This window comes from Phascolarctos cinereus, unplaced genomic scaffold (genome assembly GCF_003287225.1).
Source record: "Phascolarctos cinereus isolate Bilbo 61053 unplaced genomic scaffold, phaCin_HiC Scaffold_4;HRSCAF=312, whole genome shotgun sequence".
Classification (NCBI taxonomy): domain Eukaryota; kingdom Metazoa; phylum Chordata; class Mammalia; order Diprotodontia; family Phascolarctidae; genus Phascolarctos; species Phascolarctos cinereus.
In genome coordinates, this window is record NW_027555847.1 from 160,633,129 (window position 1) to 160,653,712 (window position 20,584).

General features: G+C 36.5%; 1 protein-coding gene across 1 annotated transcript in view; it reads right to left on the reverse strand.

Annotated features, from left to right (window-relative positions):
* COG7 (component of oligomeric golgi complex 7) overlaps positions 1-20,584 on the reverse strand; it is a 62,353-nt gene that overhangs the window by 10,285 nt on the left and 31,484 nt on the right. The window contains 8 exon segments of the mRNA XM_020978625.2: positions 1,368-1,451; positions 3,491-3,631; positions 4,700-4,886; positions 8,326-8,391; positions 10,750-10,866; positions 15,826-15,980; positions 17,045-17,172; positions 19,389-19,587. Of these exon segments, the coding sequence (XP_020834284.1) occupies positions 1,368-1,451; positions 3,491-3,631; positions 4,700-4,886; positions 8,326-8,391; positions 10,750-10,866; positions 15,826-15,980; positions 17,045-17,172; positions 19,389-19,587 (1,077 nt within the window).

The following is a 20,584-nucleotide window of genomic DNA, read 5'->3' on the forward strand; positions in this document are numbered from 1 at the left end:
AATGGAATCTCATCAAACCTCCCATTATCTCTAAAAAGTTATCAATATCATCCTAATTTTACAGAAAAAAGAAACCAAATTAGGTGTGACTAAGAGAAAGTCATGGCCCAGCTAGAATCCAAGTTTTCTTGGTTATTTGTTTTCTTGGTTATTCATCTGGTTATCTACACACCAGCCAATACTATTTCTCTGTAAGGACTGGTCCTTAACATGAATAGGTTCCCAAACCGTGCCCCTTGGGGATGCTCGAATGATCCAAGGTGGTGGTAGCCGCTGGAGGGCATTGAATAAAAATAAGGGGGTGATGGAAGCATAAGGAAAGAAAAGAAGATAAGAAAATTTTGAAAAACTGTTCATACATGCTTATGTTGCATAACACAGTTAAAGTCATAGTGATTATATTATTTTCCAAATAAACACACAAAATGCAAGTTATAATCGATCAGTAGTCAAGTCCACTGACAGATCTTAACAAGCAAATGTTGGCAGGCAAGCGGTATCACACACTGTCAGGAAGTCCAGTATGCATCAGCCGAATATGTGCATGTAATGACTTGCTTACAATATGATACTATATGGCTACATGACACAATATTACATCATCAAAATTTCAATACAGGAAAAAACCACAAATTTACAATAAATTATTAAATTTAAGATGTGTCATTTTTTAAAAAAAATTTTTTTTTTTTTGGAAATTATTCAAATTTCAAAAAAAAAAACATTAAAAGGTTAAAGAAAGTAGATTTCCAGGGGAGTGTTGAGTAATTTTCTTTTTGAAAAGAGGGTGGTAGGCCAAATAAGTTTGGGAACCTCTATGCTAGATAAATTCTGACAACACTGTGGCTACAGTACAAACAGTTTACTAGCCTACAAAAAACATTACTAATTTACACTCTCTCCAATGAAGGTGGCAGAACATTTGAAATCAGCATTTATTTTCAATTGATTAGAATAAGTTTTTATATTATCTGACTGAAGCAAGACTAAAAAATAATAAAGATTGCTCATTTGTTTGAAGCTGCCAACATGTTTCCCATTTCTATAAAGTACTGAGAAAATCAAAAGAGCATCACCAACTTCTAATACTGGAACTTTCTACATATCTATTTAATGTATCTCATTCTCTTTCCTTTTCATGAGACTCTACCTTCATCCTTTAGCTACCATATGTGTTTCAAAAGTTCTTTAAAATAAATTTTCCCTTAAAGAATGTGACTTAAGTAGAGACACTGTAAAAGTCAAAGCACAAAATGCAGAACTGGGATAAACAGCTACTTAACCTTGAGTGTCAAGCAGCCAAAACACAAAAAGATATTTTGTTTGCCATGGCTGTCCCAGAAAAATCAATATGCTATTTCTCTTACGTTGCTAATATATTCAAGAGGGGTAAGGCTAAATGTGGGAAGATCATCTGTCAAAGTCTCTCCAATTCCAGCTGTGTTCCAACTCTGAAAAAGAAGGGAAAAAAATCAATTTTATTAAATAATTCTGCGTTTGTCAATTACCCGAGTCCATCAATGACCTGATCTTAATTGAACCTAAACTTTAGAATGTGGCCCTGAACCTCTGGTGAAGCAAGCTATACGGCAAAGTACACTATCCTTGGAGCCAGGACAGACTTGAGTTCACACCCCACTTCTGACACACAACTAGCCATGTGACCCTGGACAAGTCATTTAAGCTCAAAGTGTCTTAGTTTCTTCATCTCTAAAATGGCAATGATAATGCTTGCCTTGCCTACTTCACAGAGTTGTTACGAGGTTCAAATAAGATTATGTGTGAAAAGTGCTTTGTAAATCTTAAGACAGTATGGTGCAATGGCAGGAACACTGGATTTAGAGTCAGAGAACCTTAGTCTGAATTCCAAATCTGGCACTTATTACTTATATGATCCTGGGCAAGTCATTTAACCTCTTTAGATGTCAGTTCCTCTGCTATAAAATGAGGGGATTGGGCTTTATTAATGGCTTCTAAAGTCTCTTCCAGCTCTAAGTCCACAATCCTATGATCCTAGGTGCTATATATGTGTCAGTTACTAGTACTATCATTTTCAAGCATTAACTTATTTTTTTCCCCTTCCAGGAAAGACTCTTTATATAGAAAGCATCTTTATTTCTCTACTCCTGCCCCAGAGTTTTCTAGTCACCTGGTCCTGGTTCACACTTTCTGCTCTGAATTCCCTTCTTTGATTTCAAATATGTCTTTGTCCTCAATGTCTTCCTTTCTACCAGTCAAATTCTAACTTACTACAAATTAACACTTAAAATATCTATATTTATTCTTTCAATTCAACAAATATGCATGGTCCTTCCTTCCTTCAGGTGTTTAATAGGGGAGATATGACAACTACTTATACTACAAAGCAGTAAAAAAGAAGTGCCAAGGATCACAAACCTAGAGCTAGAAAAGAGGCCATTTGGTCCCACTCTTTCATTTTACAGATGGGAAACTGAGGCCCAAGGAGTCTAAATTCCTTGGCCAAGGTCATACAAGTAAATTTCAGAGGAGGGATTCAAACTCACATCCTCTGACTTCAGCGTCAATGTTCTTTCCACTGTGCCAGACAATACGTACAATAAAAGGAAAAAGATTATTTCTGGCTGGGGCGATCAAAGGAGACTTCATGGAAGATGTGATATTTAAGCCGGATGTAGAATTATGATAGGTGGAAAGTGAGGGAAGAATTCCACGTCAGGAGAATAGCATGAAAAAAGTAATTAACATAAACGACAGCCTTGTTTGGAGACAAATGAACAGATCAGTCCGGCCAGAACAAGGGGTTTATACAGTAGTGGAATAGTGGGAAATAAATCTGAAAAAGTATCTCATGTTCAGACAGTAAAGGGTCTTACTTACCTGGCTAAGGAGTTTGGACATTATCCTAAAGCAGACTGTGAACAAGGGAATGACATGATGGAAGAAGGATTTCAGGAAGCTGAATCAGGTGATAGTGCTCAAGACATAGTATAAAGAAGAAAAACTGCAGGCATAACTGAAGTAACAAGGACTAAAACTAGAAAGCGCAAGGATGATAAAACTATGAATTTGTATTTTTCATTATGGTCTCATCTATGTTTATACTGTCTCCCTCAGATGTATAATTTTTTCCTGGATATACATGTATTACAAATGTGTCCCTTCTTTGATGGCATCACCAAGTCTTGTCAATTTTTCTATCACAATGTCTCTTCCATCCACTGTTTCATTTCTGGTCTGAATGACACAAACCTAATTCAAGTTAGCGGTACTGACTCAAGAATCCATGTTAAATAATAAATTATGGAAGAAAAGTGAACTCTTAAGGTGAGGTTCTGGGATACTGAAAATGGATTTTCCTTAAAAGTCCTAGAAAGAAAAGGTGAATGTTAGCCCTACACTGAAACAAGAAGCAGTGCCAAAGGAGTTCCAAAGACATTTGGCTTCCTGATGGAAAGAGGGATCTGTAATAAATCAGAATGGGTCCTGGGAGAAACTTTGAAAAACTCACCTCCATCTTGGAAATTAGTAGAAGCTGTTGTTTGATGCGCAGGAAAACAGAATCAAAGGCCAATTGGTGGGCCTGCTGATTAAGGCGAGTTAGGGCTGTACGAGAGGCAGACAGCAGGCTGTGATTACTTGAGCCTTTTTCCTAAGTAAGAATAAAAGGCCATATTAATAAGCACAGAGTACTACAAGATTTTTTACTAAGTATAGGACACAATATCTTTAAATACAAAGTTCTATACAAAGACTGCCATAAAAGACATTAAGTGACAAAAGTTTTTTTTTTAAAGACAGAAAAAAACAGGATTTAAGGAATAACTTTATACAACTTCTAACTATCCAGGGAATGGGGGAAGGGGTAGGAAAAAAATCACTAGCTTAACCTCTATGGACACTAAATACATAAACATGATCATGATTTCCAAGGAGGTTAAGTCAATAAATAAAAGCCAGCATATGTACCGCCTGTGTAAGTTTCAAGGAATTGTAAATAGCCTGAGAAAATACCACAACAGAAAATGCAACCTTAGTTTTGCTATTATAAATGAGTCAATTAAGACAGACATAAATCAGATTATCAATAAAGATAAACAAAGTTACTTTAACCTAATCACAAAAACACGGATGAATGGATTCACGAAATTACTTTAAGAAATGTTATGTGTCAGGCTCAAATGCAGCCAGTTAAAGGGGACAGGCTGAAGAGAGCAAGTAAGCCACATAAAGATGATATATCACCATATCTGATCCTGTCCTAGGGTATGTAGTAGCCTGGGAAATCATTGACTAAATAACATAAAGATACGCATGGTCAAAAACATGTAATGAGGTTTACTGGATAAGATTCAATAGAAGATGGATACATAGCTTTCATAACAAATTTCCTGAAAACATTTCTAGATATAAAACTGGTAGGCCACCTATAGTCAATGCTACCATTCACATTAGAAACCACAATTTACTATTTGCATCACCCCTTCTGTTAAAAGGGTTCTTATCCCCAAATACCAAGAACATTTCTTCAGAGTTAACATAGGTAGATTCAATGAATAAATGGGAAAGAACAATGGCCACAGGGCAGAGCAGCATAAACCTCACACAATGAGTAAGAACAACTATGTTAGGGGAGGAGCATCGAACACTAAAAACTTTCAGAGTTAAAGGCTAAGGAAAAAGCTTCCATTCCCAACAACACTGTCGATTGGCCTCATACCTTGAGAGTGTAAAGTACTTCCATTAAACTGGCATATTCTACTGGATTCTCCTTCTGAAGATAATTATATTCCTGCCATGGGTTCTTAACAGAGCTCTTCTTATCAGTCAGGCTGCTGTCCTGAAAGCCAGTCAAACTACGAGGGCTGTAAGAGTCTGCAAGATACTTCCCAGCTGTGGACAAAATCCTATAATAAGAATGAGTATTATTATCATGACATGACATATATATATGCAGACAGAAAGCTGGAAGGGATCTTGCACTTTTCTCCAGCTGCAATTTACTAAACTCCAGAGTATCAAAATTAAGCAAGTAGGGAATGGTTGTTACAATTTCCACATTAGAATTAAGGAAATGGAGGCACTGAGGGGTGAAGTGATTTCCTACAGTCATAAGCCACACGAGAGCTAAATTCAACAGGACAAGATGACTGATTAAGAAGAAAGGGTTATAGAAATAAAACATAAGCTCCTTCAGGACAGGGATTATCTTGTTTATGTTTTTGTATATCCAGTGCCTAGCACCTTGCCATAATCAATATTTAATAAATGTTTACTATATTTACTGAAACTGAAAACCTAGGATGTTCTAACTCCTAATTTAGTGCTCTTCCCACCACATTACTGTTTCCCTAAAAGTGCACATGAACTAATAAATGGGAATAGGTTCAAGGGTGACCAGGCAGTTGTCAGGACTGTCCTCAAGAACCATTATAATCACAAACAACTTCCTGGGGGGAAGTTGTACCTTTAGATTTATGCTTCAAAGACTTCCTTTAGTTAAATGAAAATGAAATTTTAGGCCTCAAGTATGAAAAAGACAATAAATCTACATGCAAAGTATGGGCTGGTCTGATATTGGTGATCAGACATATGGGAAATCAATTTCCTCCCTTGTTCTCCAGGTAGCCATTCCTCTTTTGCATGGCTGTTTTAATATCAGCCTTAATCACATCAACATATCATCTTACCATCCAAATTGAAGAGAAGTATAGTCAGAAATCTTTAAAACATAAAAGATGGCAATTTTCAAAAAAATCACATTTAACTGCACATAGTGTCCAAAGAAAGCTTAAGGGCATTTTCCTCTTATTTTACTCTTTACCTAGAGAAGTATCAGAAAATCTAATTTACCATCTGATTTCCTATTACGTTAATAGTATTGTAATTAGCTAAAATCTACAGTCCTGTTTCACATATTTCTCAATTAATTAATTTTAATGAAAGCTGTCAGCAACTCACCAATGTCATCAAAACTTGTGAATATAAATAGCTCACATTTATAAAGCACTACGTAATTTACAAAGAGCTGTCCTATAAATAATCCTGTAAGGTAAATAATGTTAAGTATTTCCATACCCATTTTACAGATAAGGAAACAGAGCTTTAAAGAAGTTAAGTGATTTGCTCATAGTACATGGGATCTTAAAGTCTGATTTTCCTACTAAACTACTCCAAAAGGATTCCTGCATTAAGTTCCCAACATGTTATTCTATGGATATCTTTCCAAGAACTAGCAACATTTAAGTGTGTGTGTGTGTGTGTGTGTGTGTGTGTGTGTGTGTGGAACCACACACCTCACTTACATCTCTGAGTCACATATTATGTGGGAAATCCTTCAGCTAACAGCTGTGTGTAATCCCACTTTTACTCACTACAAAATCATTAAATACCAGCTTCTGCAATGTGGCAATCTTACAAGAGAATGATGACAAATTCCAACCCTCTTGCAGAAATGAATTCCACGGTATTTCAACCTGCTGCCTCTGCTGTTTAAGGGAGTGGTCTTCCTTAGAAGTCTGTGTTCCATATTTTAGATTGACTGGGAGATAAGATAAGCTTTATAGGCTGGTGTCACTCATTTTGTCTTCTTAACAGAGGGAACACAAGGTAGATTATTGTCTTTCCTTTAATTCTCAATGTTTATAGGATTATAGAATTACAGTCTAAGCAAACAATATTTTGCATCTACCTGTTCCTTTCCATTTCTATCACCACAGGAAACCCCTGCTTCAAGCCTCTTCTTTCTTCAAACTCTGAGAAGTCAAATCTTTTACTCAGACTCTCCCATATTTAAAATGCCATACACAGTTACTCCCAGTCCCAATTTAGAACTTTTAAGTTAAATATCTACCTCTTCCAGAAAACCTTACCAAATCTAATTTCTATCTCATTCACTGTCAACAACTGACTATGTGTTCATAGTAAATATTTGTTTCTCTCACTTGTATATTCTATTCTACATACAGATAACATTTTGTAAATCTATTTATTCACATAACTTCTTTGTTTGCCTGTGAAGATAATCTTGACTTACAAACAAATCATATTTAGAGTCACCCCTGACCTGTCCTGGCTCCCTCAATAACAAAGCAGCTACCACAAAATCAGTTATAAAAAATGAACTTTCAGAAAAAAATATGGTTTCATAAGTAGAAAGAGAAAAGATATAAATAGATTAAAGGAGCTGACCACAGGGACAAATTCTGAAATAAGATTAAATAGCATGGTAGTTCCCCCATCCAAAAATATCTTCCCTTCTCACACTCTATACTGGTCCAATTTTTTTTTCCATTTCATTTTTATACTGCCTCAAGTTCCACCAATTAGCAATTTCTTCTTACCTCAGAAAAAAAATCTTCTTTTAAAATGCTAATAAATGGGGCGGCTAGGTGGCGCAGTGGATAGAGCACCGGCCCTGAAATGAGGAGGACCTGAGTTCAAATCTGGCCTCAGACCAAACACTTGACACTTACTAGCTATGTGACCCTGGGCAAGTCACTTAACCCCAATTGCCTAAAAAAAAAATGCTAATAACTTCAAAGAAGTTAGCAGTCATTAATACATCAATGTAAGTTCAATCATATTGCTTTCCTTCTAAAATCTGGCTGATACCACCTACACTGAGGGAATGCTTCTTTTTGGGGAGGGGAGGGGAATAATTTTAGAATATTGAACACTTTAAGAAAGGCAGACCTGGCTGAAGTACAAAAGTAGGAGGCTCAGAGAACATGAAGTCACTGAGTTCCTAAGAAGAGGGACTTTAGTGCAGAAAAAAGTGAATGTAAAAAAACACCTATTTCAAACTTTTGCCTAGGAAACCATCTTTCTCCTCTCTCCTGCTCCCGGTACCTAAAACTGAGACACGTAGCATAGTTTGGCTACACTGTGAATTCAATATATTTTTGAGGCCTGACCTGACAACCTAATCACCATTTATAACATTATTTCTATGGGAAAATATGTTTAGTGGTCCAAGTAACTTATTTAAAAATAAAATTTTTGAAACATAACTAGGGAATGTTTACATTATTTCCTCACTTAAGCCTAAAGACTTCCTGACAGTAAAGACCATGACTAAACAAAACTATGCTATTAACCCTTACTTTAGCACTAGACAGAACCATAGCCTCTCACAGTGCTTGATGTTTGATAAAGACAGTAAAGACGATGATAATGAAAACAACAATAATATAATTTTTATGTAGGTACAGATCAAGAGGTCTTAAGCTATATATATTTTGAATCTGATGGACCTGTAATGACTATAACACACATTTTTAAAAATTAAATTTTCTTCTAAACAAGTTTCTAAGGAGAGAAAATCACAACAAAAATCTTCCCTACCTGTTTGCTAGCTGTTGCTCAAAGTCCCCACAGTGCCGCAAAAGTTCACCACAGGTGGCTATTATCCTATGCAAAAGAAAAAGCACTTAAAAAATTGAAGTACACAGAATTATGATACTTATATGACGAACACTGTCTCGTTAACAAAAAACTCCAACTATTCACAACATTTTGTAATTCTATGTCCAGGGGAAAAGTTAACCATTTAATGACCTGATGGAAAGTATTTCCTCCTTTGGCGATTAATATAAAAGATAAATGCTATATATTTATAAAATCCTCCCTGTCCCAGGTCTTTCTGCCATGAATCAGCTTTCTCTGCTATAGGAGTTCCAGTAATAATAAATCAGAGAGTTAAGTAAAAAATCTCATCTTGATAAAGGAGGAAGAATTAAGTACTCATCAATTAGAGAAAGGCTAAACAAATTATGGTGTATGAATATAAAGGAATATCACTGTGCTGTAAGAAATGCCAGATAAGAATTCAGGGAAATCTAGAAAGACTTGTTTGAACAAATGAAGAACCCAAATAAATAGAATCAGGAAAATAATTTACACAAGGAATACAATAATATAAAGGAAAATAACATTGAAAGACTTCAAAACTCTAGTCAATGTAGTGTCTAATCATGATTCCACAGCTCTGATGCTAAAAGCATGCCTCCAACTTTTCAGCAGAGAGGTTCCATTTGGTACAACAGATGGTCAGGAAAAAGATGTTGGTTGGAAAATGACAGTGAGTGTTTAAAAAAAAGAAAAAAGGATCAACAAAACATTTTTAAAAATAAAAGTGGTAGAAAAATACTTGGAAAAAAATGTTCTGTAAGATCAGAATATTTTATTTAATATTTGTTGAGGCACTATATAAAACAGAGTTTGATACTAGGGTTGTATCTTAGAGTTTTCTGTCTCTGATTTCATGGAAATTCAATGAGAAACAATCTATTCATTCTTCAGAGATAAGTTGCTAAGGACATCACATTTGAATTTAGTAGTCCTTTGATTTTCAAGGCATCTTATGTCAGACTTCAAATTCAGGACAGATTCTAGGGATTAAAATATCCCAAGTCTGGTTAACTTTTAACTTTCTTTCAAAGTGCCTATCAGCAGGGTATCTAGGCATTCCATCATAAGGAAGGTTTATGAGAACTAAAACATTCCATCACCCTCCAAGTACAACCACCTTGTATGCACCATTTCAATGTACACTAAGAAACTGTGGACCAAGGGGATGCAGAACATGTCAGCCTGCCAAGTCACAGTGCTCTTTATAGCAGGGGTCTGGGTCTGCTCTAGGGTAACAGGGGAGTCTTAGACCAAAGTGGTTTCCCTGCTAACCTCTATACTTCTCCCAAGCTGACCCAAATCTCCTTAGCAAATCTAGGCTCAAATCACTCTGAGGTTTCTAAACAGGTGTTCCTGCACCAACCAGACTCCTCAGGACAAGACTTCAGTGTGCCTAGCCTGATGACTAACATGTTAAAGGTTTTCCCAAAAAGATTTCATTCAACACAGGTTCTAGTCCTGACTCTTCCCACAATCATCTTATAGGTAGATGAAGGTTGAAATATATGGGTTTTTTTATCTTTTTTTGCTGCAATCATCCTCTTTATGATGACACTGCCAAAGTAAAAACATGAAGTGAAAGATGCCACACTGGGCTGCCATCATACTTTTGTCAGGAAAAAAAATTACACCAAAAATATCAACATTTTAGTCACTTTTTTTGTTCTAAGAAACACTGCATTGTTGCAGTTCTAACTTGAGACTGCAAGTACAAAATGAACCATTTCTATAATTTTTAATTGCATTTTCCAAGATAAAGTCCTGATCAAGTGTTTTGTTCTACTATTTACTAAAAAATGGTCCCTATTTTAAGTAATTTCACTTAAGTAGACTTATTCCAGATTAATTGTCCCAATTCTTAACAAAGGAAATCATTTTAGGTTTCCAAACAAGAAAATGTCTTTTCATTTCTTCCATTCTATTTAAATTTGTTTGCCCACCGCACTTGACTTAACTCAATTATACTAGAAGACATTATTGAGCTAAATCAACTGTGTTTTGGAGTGTTTTGTTTTTTAATTTGAGGAATACATTTGGCTCTGTACAAACTTGGCTGTGGGGGTAAAGAAGTATTAAACCATTCAAATTTTTAAAAAACTATTAAGAGTCACGAAAGTGTGAGAAGAATTCAAAAGAACTTTTTTCTTTTTCCCTCCAAGATTCCAGGAGTCTGGGAATGGACAATGGGGGATAATGGAGAAAATAGCTTTTGTTTTGTCTATGGCATTCACTTTGCTTTTTTAAAAAAAGGCAATGAAAGAGAAAAATTACAACTCCTATACACATTTTTCATAGAAGATACTACAGAGCTTCATGCCTCCCGTATTTTTTTTCCTTACATCCCATTTCCCACTTTACCTAACAGAGTTCTGGAAAGCTGTCCAATCTTCTTGGAAAAGGGAGCTGGAAGGAATATCATCAAGTTTACACTTCTTTCGGATTGACTGGAGGGTGTTAGTGAAATCAGATACATACCTTTGAGGGAAAAAAAGAAAGAAGACAAGTTTTCAGTAAACCCCTCAAATCTAGAAGACACATGAAATAAATACACGATCTTGACCAAAGAGCTGATTACCTAGAAAAATGCATTTCTTTATTAAAAAAGTTGACCAAAATAAATGTTGATAATTTTCACTGGACTGGACTAGAAGTCAGCAGACCTGGGATTTGGCCGTCTGTGCCATGAGTTAAGTCACTTCTCCCCTCTTGGCCTCAGCTTCCTCTAATGTTCCTTCTAACTCGAATAGTGTCTGAGGATGACATTTTTGTTTCCTACCCAACTGTATAGAGTATTCTCAGTCTGATCTTTCCTATCTCTGATGCAGGCTAAAAACAAGAACTGAGGCCAACAGCTGGTATGTATCAAATTTCCAGGTGACCTTAGTATGGCAAAGTGTGAACTGGACTCTAGGCCAGGAAACCATGCTTCCAATTCCCGTTTCACTACTGGTTTATTGTTATGTCCTAGGTGTTGAGGGCCAGAGCTGAAGAGTCTAATATGGGATAAGGAATTTAGGTTAGAGCTTGACTCTTTCCTTTTCCTACCCATAAGGGCTTATTTATTCAGAATATTTGGCTCACCAACTTCTTGCCTGGAAGGTATTAGAATACTCTGCCCCTTGAACCTTGATGGCAAGCAGGTGTGGACGATTAAGAATGTGCATAAGGGCTGGGATTAGTCACATAAGAATCATGGGAATGCCTCGGGATGATTGTTATCTTTCACTATATAATCGGACCCTCAGAATAGTAAATGGCTCAGTCTTTCACTGACCTGCCTGGCCCATGTCTCTTTATTGCACACTCCTCCGTTTGATGCAACACTTAGTCACGGGCAGCACTGGGACAACTCCCTTAGCATCTCTGGGCCTATTCATTTTCTAGACTCATTTCAAGAAGTGCGGTGGAGTGGACAGAGAGCCGGCCTCAGAGCCAAGAAGACCTGGGTCACATCCTGCCTCTGACCCACATGAGAGGTGTGACCTCTTGGTATTCTAGGCCACTCTCTAAGACTACAAATTATAGAGAAGGACCCATCCTGCAGAGAGGTCCCTACATCAAGAAATCCCAGATCTAATCCCTATGCCTTTACTACTAATTCATAAATCACATCATGTTAGATACATCAGGGACCTTAACATATCATTTAGTCCAAAGAAAATAATAATACCTACCCTACCTACCAGACAGAATTTTTATGAGGAAAAAAATGAGATAATGTACATTAAAGTAGCTTTCAAAAGCATAAAGTATCATAGTGTAAGACAGTATGGTTACAAGAATATCCTTACGACAGAAAGAAGGGCTACATGTCCTCTGTGGGCTATTAGGATCCTCCAGAAGTCAAGAGCACCCTAATATATTTGTCTACACAATAAAACCCTTTACAACTTCCTCAAAGAAGGAACATAAAAATGACTGAAGTGTACAACAGTTCCCCTTGGGCCAAATCCTACAGGCAAAGGGGAGAGAAGCCATCTAAAAGCCCAGTTGGGAATCATTGCTTAAAAGCCTATCACTATGGCAAAGGGCTTATCTGATTCCCTTTCAAAATCCTCTCACAGCCCATAAGAAGATTCCTCTCACCTTTATAAACTAGTTTTTAAAAAGAGGAAAGCTATGAAGCTAAGACTCTACTCATAGTCCCTTTTCTTAAAGCAAAGAAAGGTTAACAATTTTCTTGGCTTCTAGGGAAGTGAAGGGAATCTTAAACCAGCAGTAGAATGTGGGGGAATGTAGTGTTCGTTGTACGTTTCAGCTGTAAGAGGCTGAACAATTTTGTCACTTCTGCAACTACAACAAATAAGTATTTTTCAGGATATACCATACAACAATTCATGTGCATTATCCAAACCTCATATGTCAAAGTTCTCCAAGAAAATAAGTGTGATAATTTCTGGACAGTTTCTATGTCATTCTCTGGAAAAGAATCAGCTGAGCCTTGAGAAGAGGGGAGAAACATAGCTTCCTTGCAGCAGTAGAGGAGTATGGGTATAAAACGCTACATATCCTGTCAGACTAAGTTGATGTACTAGCTAGTTTTGCTGAACTGCTTTTTTTTCCCCTCTCTTTTTTAATTTTCATTAAGAGGGATGAGTCCCTGGGAAGGGGATAGGGAAAGGATCTATCGGGAAATTAAAGTGAAATAAAAACAAAAGATATCAATAAAAATTTTAAAATAAAATCTGTTACACGAAAAAAGGAAAAAAAATATCAACATATTACTAGTATTCATTTTAGGAAAGAGAATCCAAGTTAGACTCAGTTCTTAGGAATTATCTGCAATTTTCATTTTTCACTGATTTCATTTTAAAATTTAGTAATACTGAGCACGCTCATTACAGAAGTATAGTATAACATTGCATAACAAAGCTTTTCAACTATAGTGTGGCTTTAATCATATAATTTATCTTCCTAGAACCCTCCAATAGCTCTCAATTTCATACCTAATTAAAACTCTTCATCACTGTGTTAATGCCCTCTCCTCATCTAACTGCCTCTGTCCTCTGCTACATGCCACACCACTATCTTTGCTCCAGCTAAGAAAGGGCATTCACATCTCCCTCATGTGCTTTACCCTCTCTCACCACAGACTCATTACCCCTGCCTTTTTCCTAACCTAGAATTCCTTCCCCTTTACTCTTCTTTCCATTAAACCATGTACCTTTCTCCTTTTATCACTTCTCTTAAATTGCCAGACTAGCCTGACCCAATGCTAACCACTTCAGTAACTTTCAATATTTCTTCAATATTTCAATATTCAATATTCCTTTATTTCTTTTTTGAGGGGTTGTGGTAGGGGAAGTGGATAATTTGTCAGCAAATTTACACTTTATTATATATTTATAGTTCTCTAGCATTCATAAAAAAATTATTTGTGTTTATCTGGTCTCAATTTAGATTTGTCGAATCACTTCAATTTAAACTGTTTCTGCCTAGACTGTCCCATTAAATGTAAGTGCTGTCAGGAATCTTAATGATGTTCCCTCTTCACTGATTCAAATTTTAAAACAGCTGAACCCACTACATACCACATTCTGTTTTGTTGGGGTTTTTTTTAAAACCAGCACCAAATCATTTTAATGACTATTGCTTTGTATAGTTTGTGGTTTGGTATTGCTAGGCCTCCTACTTTCCCACTTTTTTTCATTATTTCCCTTGAGAATCCTAACTTTATGTTCCTCCAGAATAATTTTATTATTACTTTTTCTAGCTCTATAAAGTAATCCTTTGGTAGTTGGATTGGTATGGTCCCAAATAAATTTAAGTGGTATTTTTATTTTTATTACATTAATTTGGCCTACTTGTAAACAATTAAAATTTCTCCAATTATTTATGTCTATAATTCTGCAAAGAATGCTTTTATAATTATTTTCATATAGTTCCTGTTTGTGCCTTGGAAGGCAGACTCCCAAGAATCTTATACATTCTGGAGTTATTTTAAATAGAATTCCTCCTTCTACTGGGTTTTGTCAGTAATATAAAGAAATGCTGATGATTTATGTGGACTTATTTTATATCCTGGAAGTGTGCTGAAATTATTATTTAAGTTAACTTTTAGTTGACTTGTTAGGGTTCTTGAAGTAAACCATATCATTTGCAAAAAGCAACTGTTTTGTTTTCTCCAACACACACTCTTTCTTGTCTTATTGCTATAGCTAACATTTCTAGCACCATAGCAAAAAATAGTGGTAATAAAAGACATTCTTGCTTTACCTCTGACCTTAATGGAAAGGCTTCAGGTTTATTCCCTTTACACATAATGTTGATTCTTGGTTTTAGACTGGTATAGTTCACCATGTTAAGGAAAAGTCCATGTATTCATAGGCTTTTTAATGTTTTTAATAGAAATAAATATGAATTGTTTTCTGTCAAAAGCTTTTTCTGCACCTAGTGATAAAATCTTGTGATTTTTGGTTCTCTATCTGGTGTATTATGTTTATCACTTTCCTAACATTGAACCTGTTGAGGGCTGATCTTAAGAGTCTGATAAGGGTTTAAGATCCAAGGCAGAGTTTGACCTCTGCCCAGGCTTTTACCAGAAAGGGTTCAATGATTAAGTGGTACGGCTCTCCAATCCCTTCCTGATTACAAGGTCCCTGAGACGTTCCTTCTCACTCTTTGAACCTTAGATTTACACATTCACTCCTCTATGCAGGTGGCGCCAAGGCGCCTGGGAAAACCTTGGAATATACAACCCAATCTAGGAACCCTGATATCGAGGAAATTTATGTTGTCACGTCCTCAGCAGATGTTCTGGTGAGTATCTCACGGGGAGGACTCTTTGAAGTTAGGCTAGATTTTCTCTATATATCCTGTACCCTCAGATGAATAAACTGAGTCAGTAATGATGCTCCTCCTGGCCCATATCTCAAGCTATTTCACACCTCTCTGTTCGGTGTACAATCTGGTTGTGGGCAACAGAACCAACCTTACAAATCCAGCCTGGTTATAAGGTATGATTTTTCTCTTATGTTGCTATAGCCTCTGCTAATATTTTATTTAAAGTTTTTGCATCGATATGCATTAGGGATATTGGTCTATAGTTTTCTGTTTCAACTCTCCCTAGTTTAGGTATAAAAACCATATTTATAGCATAAAAGGAATTTGGTAGTATCTCTTCTACCCTGTTAACAATCCTCTAACTACACCTGGCAGTGACTAACCCACTCCTGGTCACAAAACCCTCTTGTTGAACTTCAGAACTCTCAATAACTTGTTCAGAAATTCTGGGATGATCAGGCTAATCTTATTACAATAAGAGATTGTTCAGTTCAACACAAGAATAAAGGTACTGACCATCAGGGCAATTTTACTCTGAAATAAGTTATCAAGATTCTAGAATTTCATGACTTAGGCATTCATTTACCTGAAGGCAGACCTAATGGGCTCCTTTCTACTTCTATTTCTCTACATGGGATAGCACTGACTTACTTTGTGAAAAGAGATTTCAGGGCTGACAGAAGCCCACAAGTCCCCAGTCCATCTGTGAATTTGATGCATCTATCCACAGCTCCTGAGGCCAAACCAAAGAGTTTATTCACTGAGTGGCTCAGCTCCTGAACACAGTCAATAACTTCCCAATGTTCCTGGTCATCAAACAAGAACAAAACAAAAGCTGCATTAGACACAAGGACATCCAGACCAGTGGTGACAAACTCAAATATAAATCTAGGCCACTAAATCATGCATGTGGATCCCCCTGGACTGCATATTGAGACTGACCTTGGAAAACCACACACTAACATTATCTGTGTTCCACTGTATTTTTATTTCTTTTGTTAAATATTTCCCAATTACATTTTAACCTGGTTCAAGCTACACTCAGGAGTGTTGCCTGCCACAATGCAGCTCACTGGCTACACGTGCAAACATGTGACACCTTTAAGCTAGACTAATCAATACTATAAACATATGGGGAGAATAAAAGGGAATTTAATTCTAGGACCTTTAAACTTCACCAGCAAGAAAGTCGTTTAACAGGAACATACACAAAACCTGTGGCAGCACCTAGAAATCGCAACCATAGAAGACATGCTTAAGATATCAGTATGATTGCAGAAACAAATTTCTGACATAAGCATGTTTTATTAAAACTAATATTTTCCATTTCTTTCCTTTATTTAAAATAGTTATTAAGTTGACTGCTCCCACAGATTTCTAGTTGGTGATCAAATTCTCTAGAAGAAAATAAATATACCTCAATGACAACATTCTCTTCTTGCCCAATGGCAAAAAATAACTCACAACAAGAGACTGAGGAAGATAAAAATGGCAAATTAAGACTGCCACTGCTAATATCATTTTCAAAATTGTCAAGAATCTTAGACACTTGAGCTTATAGGGCTGTCCATGAATTCTATTTGTCTATGATTCATTTTCATATCTTATCTCAAATAATAAATAATTTGTTTAAAAGAGGTTTGCTAAATATTAGGAAGTCATCAGTTTATCCAGAACATTTAAACCTCTAATTTACCAAAGAATCCTTAAATGGGAATTTGTTATTTTATCACTGACATTTAGATTGTAAATCCCCTTAAGAGTGGGGTCTGGATTTAATACTTCTTTGTAGCCCTCACAACACTTACAAGAATATCTAGTACAGAAATACTAAATATGTGTTGATTAATGCACAGGATTATTACATTACCAAAGGGACAGCACTGATCTGAATGAGGAGATGACTCTCTTCCAGTTCTCCGTACTGTAGCTGGTAGGGTTTGTATGGGCCATACACAGCTTCCACCAGTTCCATGACCTTCACCAAGTTGTGTTCTCCTATAAGGAATCAGCAATTTGAAAGACAAGTCAACTAGAAATTTAAACCAAACTTCTGGAAAAGGGTAAATAAGCAACTTTCCTTTTACTCCATCTGCTATGTTAGTGTTCAAGTACTTGAAAAATGCCCTAATAACTCTTAAAATGATGTCATTAGGCTTTTGTCACCTGCTTCTTCTGTTATGGAGGCTTCTTCAATCAACAATCATTTCTAAAAACATTTCAGTCAACTCTCTGGCTTGCAAATACAGACTATTAAATAAACATAGGCCTTGCCTGTTCTGCTATTAGAATATTATTAAAAGACACCAGCTCCTTAACCTCATAACCTACTATTTTTAGGCATCTCTAGAGTTTAAATTTTAACAACTTAACTTACATCACATGAACTACTAAAAGGTAAGCTACTAAGAAATAATTCTGCATATAAGGGAACACTTCTAGCCTCTGGTACTTTTCTGTTGCTTTGTGGGGGGAAAAACCAGTAGACTCTAATATGAAGTATTAAAATATAAATATGGATATGTGTGTGTCTATGTCTATCTGTCAAGTCAACAAGCTGTTTCTTGAACAAAAACACTCAATTCCTGGACTCACAGGCTGTCTCTCATGCCTGGAATTCTCTTTCTGCTCATTTCTGCCTCCTGTCTTCTCTGACTTCTTTTAAATTATGGCTAAAATCCCAAATTCTGCAAGAAGTCTTTTGTGATCCCCCTTAATGCTAGTGTTTTCCCTCTGTTGATTACTTCCAGTTTATCCTGTATGTCTCTTGTTTGTACACAGTTGTTTGCATGTTATCTCTCCCATTAGACTGTAAGCACCTTTGAAGGTAGGGACTGTTTTTTGCCTGTCTTTGTATCCCCAAAACTTCACATATAGTAGGCATTTTATATGTATGTCTGACATATTCTGATCATGGGCCAAAAAAGGACCTTCAAAGCTGATATTTTAAAAGATTTCCTCTTCTCCAATACCTAGTACCACGTTTGATGAATGCAACTGATTCATCTGCCTCTAACCTCACTCCACCCTGTCTCCAGTAGCATGCCTAATCTCACAACTTTTAATTCTGGTGCCAAGTATATCCCATTCCTTTGGAGATTACTTCTCTGCAATATCCACAGTGGATCTCCTGCCTCCCATAATTAAAGCCTGACCAGTGAGTGCGCCAAGAATACCTTATGAATCACCAGAAACTGAACAATAAACACTCCCTGGAATGTACAAACAATTATAAGCAAATGTAATTAAAGAGAATAACTATTAAATAAACCAAGTCAGTGACACACACCAACCAAATGGCAGAACAAGACCTTACCTAGGCAATTTCCGGATTACACACCAACATGTGTCCCAAGGTTCATGTAACTAAAAATTTATGATGCTTTAAAATAGATGGAAAAATGACTAGGAAAACAACACACCATGTACTGTTTGCCCAAAAGAGAATGAAGAGTTCTCTCTGCTCATAAAGTACACGGGGGAATGGCCACCATAGCCCATGCTTATTTGGGGACTGGTACTAAATGACCTTTAAGGTCTCTTCTAGTTCTCAATCTATGATCCTACAGCCATGCTAACCCCTAGTCCTGAAACAGCCTCCATCTCCACCTAATCAGCCACTGTTTCTCCTCCCTGCTCCTTCACAAGAAGAGAGTACCCTCTAACTAGGTATTTCACAAATACATATCTCGATATTTACATAGCTGATACTTTAAAAATGATTTCTTCCTCTCCAAGGAAGAGCCACTGTAGAGATCAGAAGAGATTCCTGACTCCTAAGCCTATTTTTTTCTTCTAAGTCTAATTTTAGTTCAGATTAGCTGAAGTTCTAAGAAGACCTGAAGAAACAATACACCTCCAACATCATGCACAGTCCTTCCAACTGTTCTCTTTACCTGGTCTCATCTAATCACAAAGCTCACTGAGAAACAAACAAGATTTCCTAGGTTAAATAAAGTGCAACTAACCTTTGGTTGCTACTGAGTGATGGACTAAAATTGCAACACATTTTTATATAAAGTATTAATTACCTATTGAGACTAGGAATGTTGTTTCTTTCTATTTCTGTTAAAGTGGTTATCTTAGAAAGCAAACAAAGCCAGGCTCTGCAATCTCCAAAAAGAACAAGTGAAACAAGAGAGATGGGGGAGCAGGGCGGAAGAGTGATAGAGAAAGAGGAGAGAGACAGAGACAGAGAGAGAGAAACTCCTTACGGGAGTGCGAGAGAAGCACCATCTCCAGACCCTTGGCAAAGTGGGCAGTGGTGTCATAGAGTTCTAGGAGCTTGGTGAGCCTTGTGTCAGGCCCCACTCTCTCCACTCCAGACTCCAGGCAGACTGGCAGAGAGGGTACCAAAGCATTCAACGTCTGAATCAGAAGCACGGTCACCACCTCATGAGGATTCTTGAAGACCTGCGGTGTGGAAGAAATGTACTAGTTTCATAAAAAGCCCTCTAACCCAGTAAGTACCAGTGGCTTATAATAGTAGCCACTTTCCACTTCAATCAATTTGTTCCCAATATAGCCCATAAACATCACTAATGACATCACAGATGGACTATAATATGGTCTGGTAAAAAGCTAGCAGCCAAAGGGCTTCCCATTATGACTTTAAGCAAGGACCTTTGCTATATAATTGGCTATTTGCAAATCTCCCACTTGACTTTTCATTCAGTACACAGAAATGGCTATCAACAATCAAACTGAAAAGATAGCCCTTCTAAAAAATAAATAAATAAAAAGACAGTCCTGCTATTACAGGACTATCAAAGACGTCGAAAAGAAATAGTATCAAAGAATAATCATAAACTGAATCAAAGTTGGAAGGAATTTCAAAAGGCTCAATATAGCCAGCTACTTTCTGATACATTCAAAACAGGTGGTTTTCTACATTATTTTTAATGTTTTCATTGATGTCTTTTTTTATATCCTCATAGTTTTTTCCAGTATCCCTTCTCTCTCTCTCTCCCTGAGAGCTATCCCATATAACAAACAGTATTTTTTTAATAAAAAAGAAAGAGTAAAAAAATCAGCAAACAAATCAATACATTGAACTTCTACATTTTCTTAAAGAATCTCTAGAAATAGATATTTAACCCTGAATTATAAACTACAAATCTAATTGCTAGACTTGGGTCTTATTTACAGTCTGAAAGAAAACAAGAGTTGAAAGGAAATAAAACAAATCAGAATAATAATAAAATGGCTTACCAAATGGATAAATTGTTGATGATTCTCAAACTTGCATTTCCAGACCCAGTATTTCACCTAAGCTATAGTTCCATATCTTCCCCTGTCTATAGGATATCAACTATAATCTTGAACTCAACACATTCAAAAGCAAAATAATCATTTTCCCCCCTCTCAATCTTGACTCAATTCTCAATTTCCACATATTCATCTATTGTAC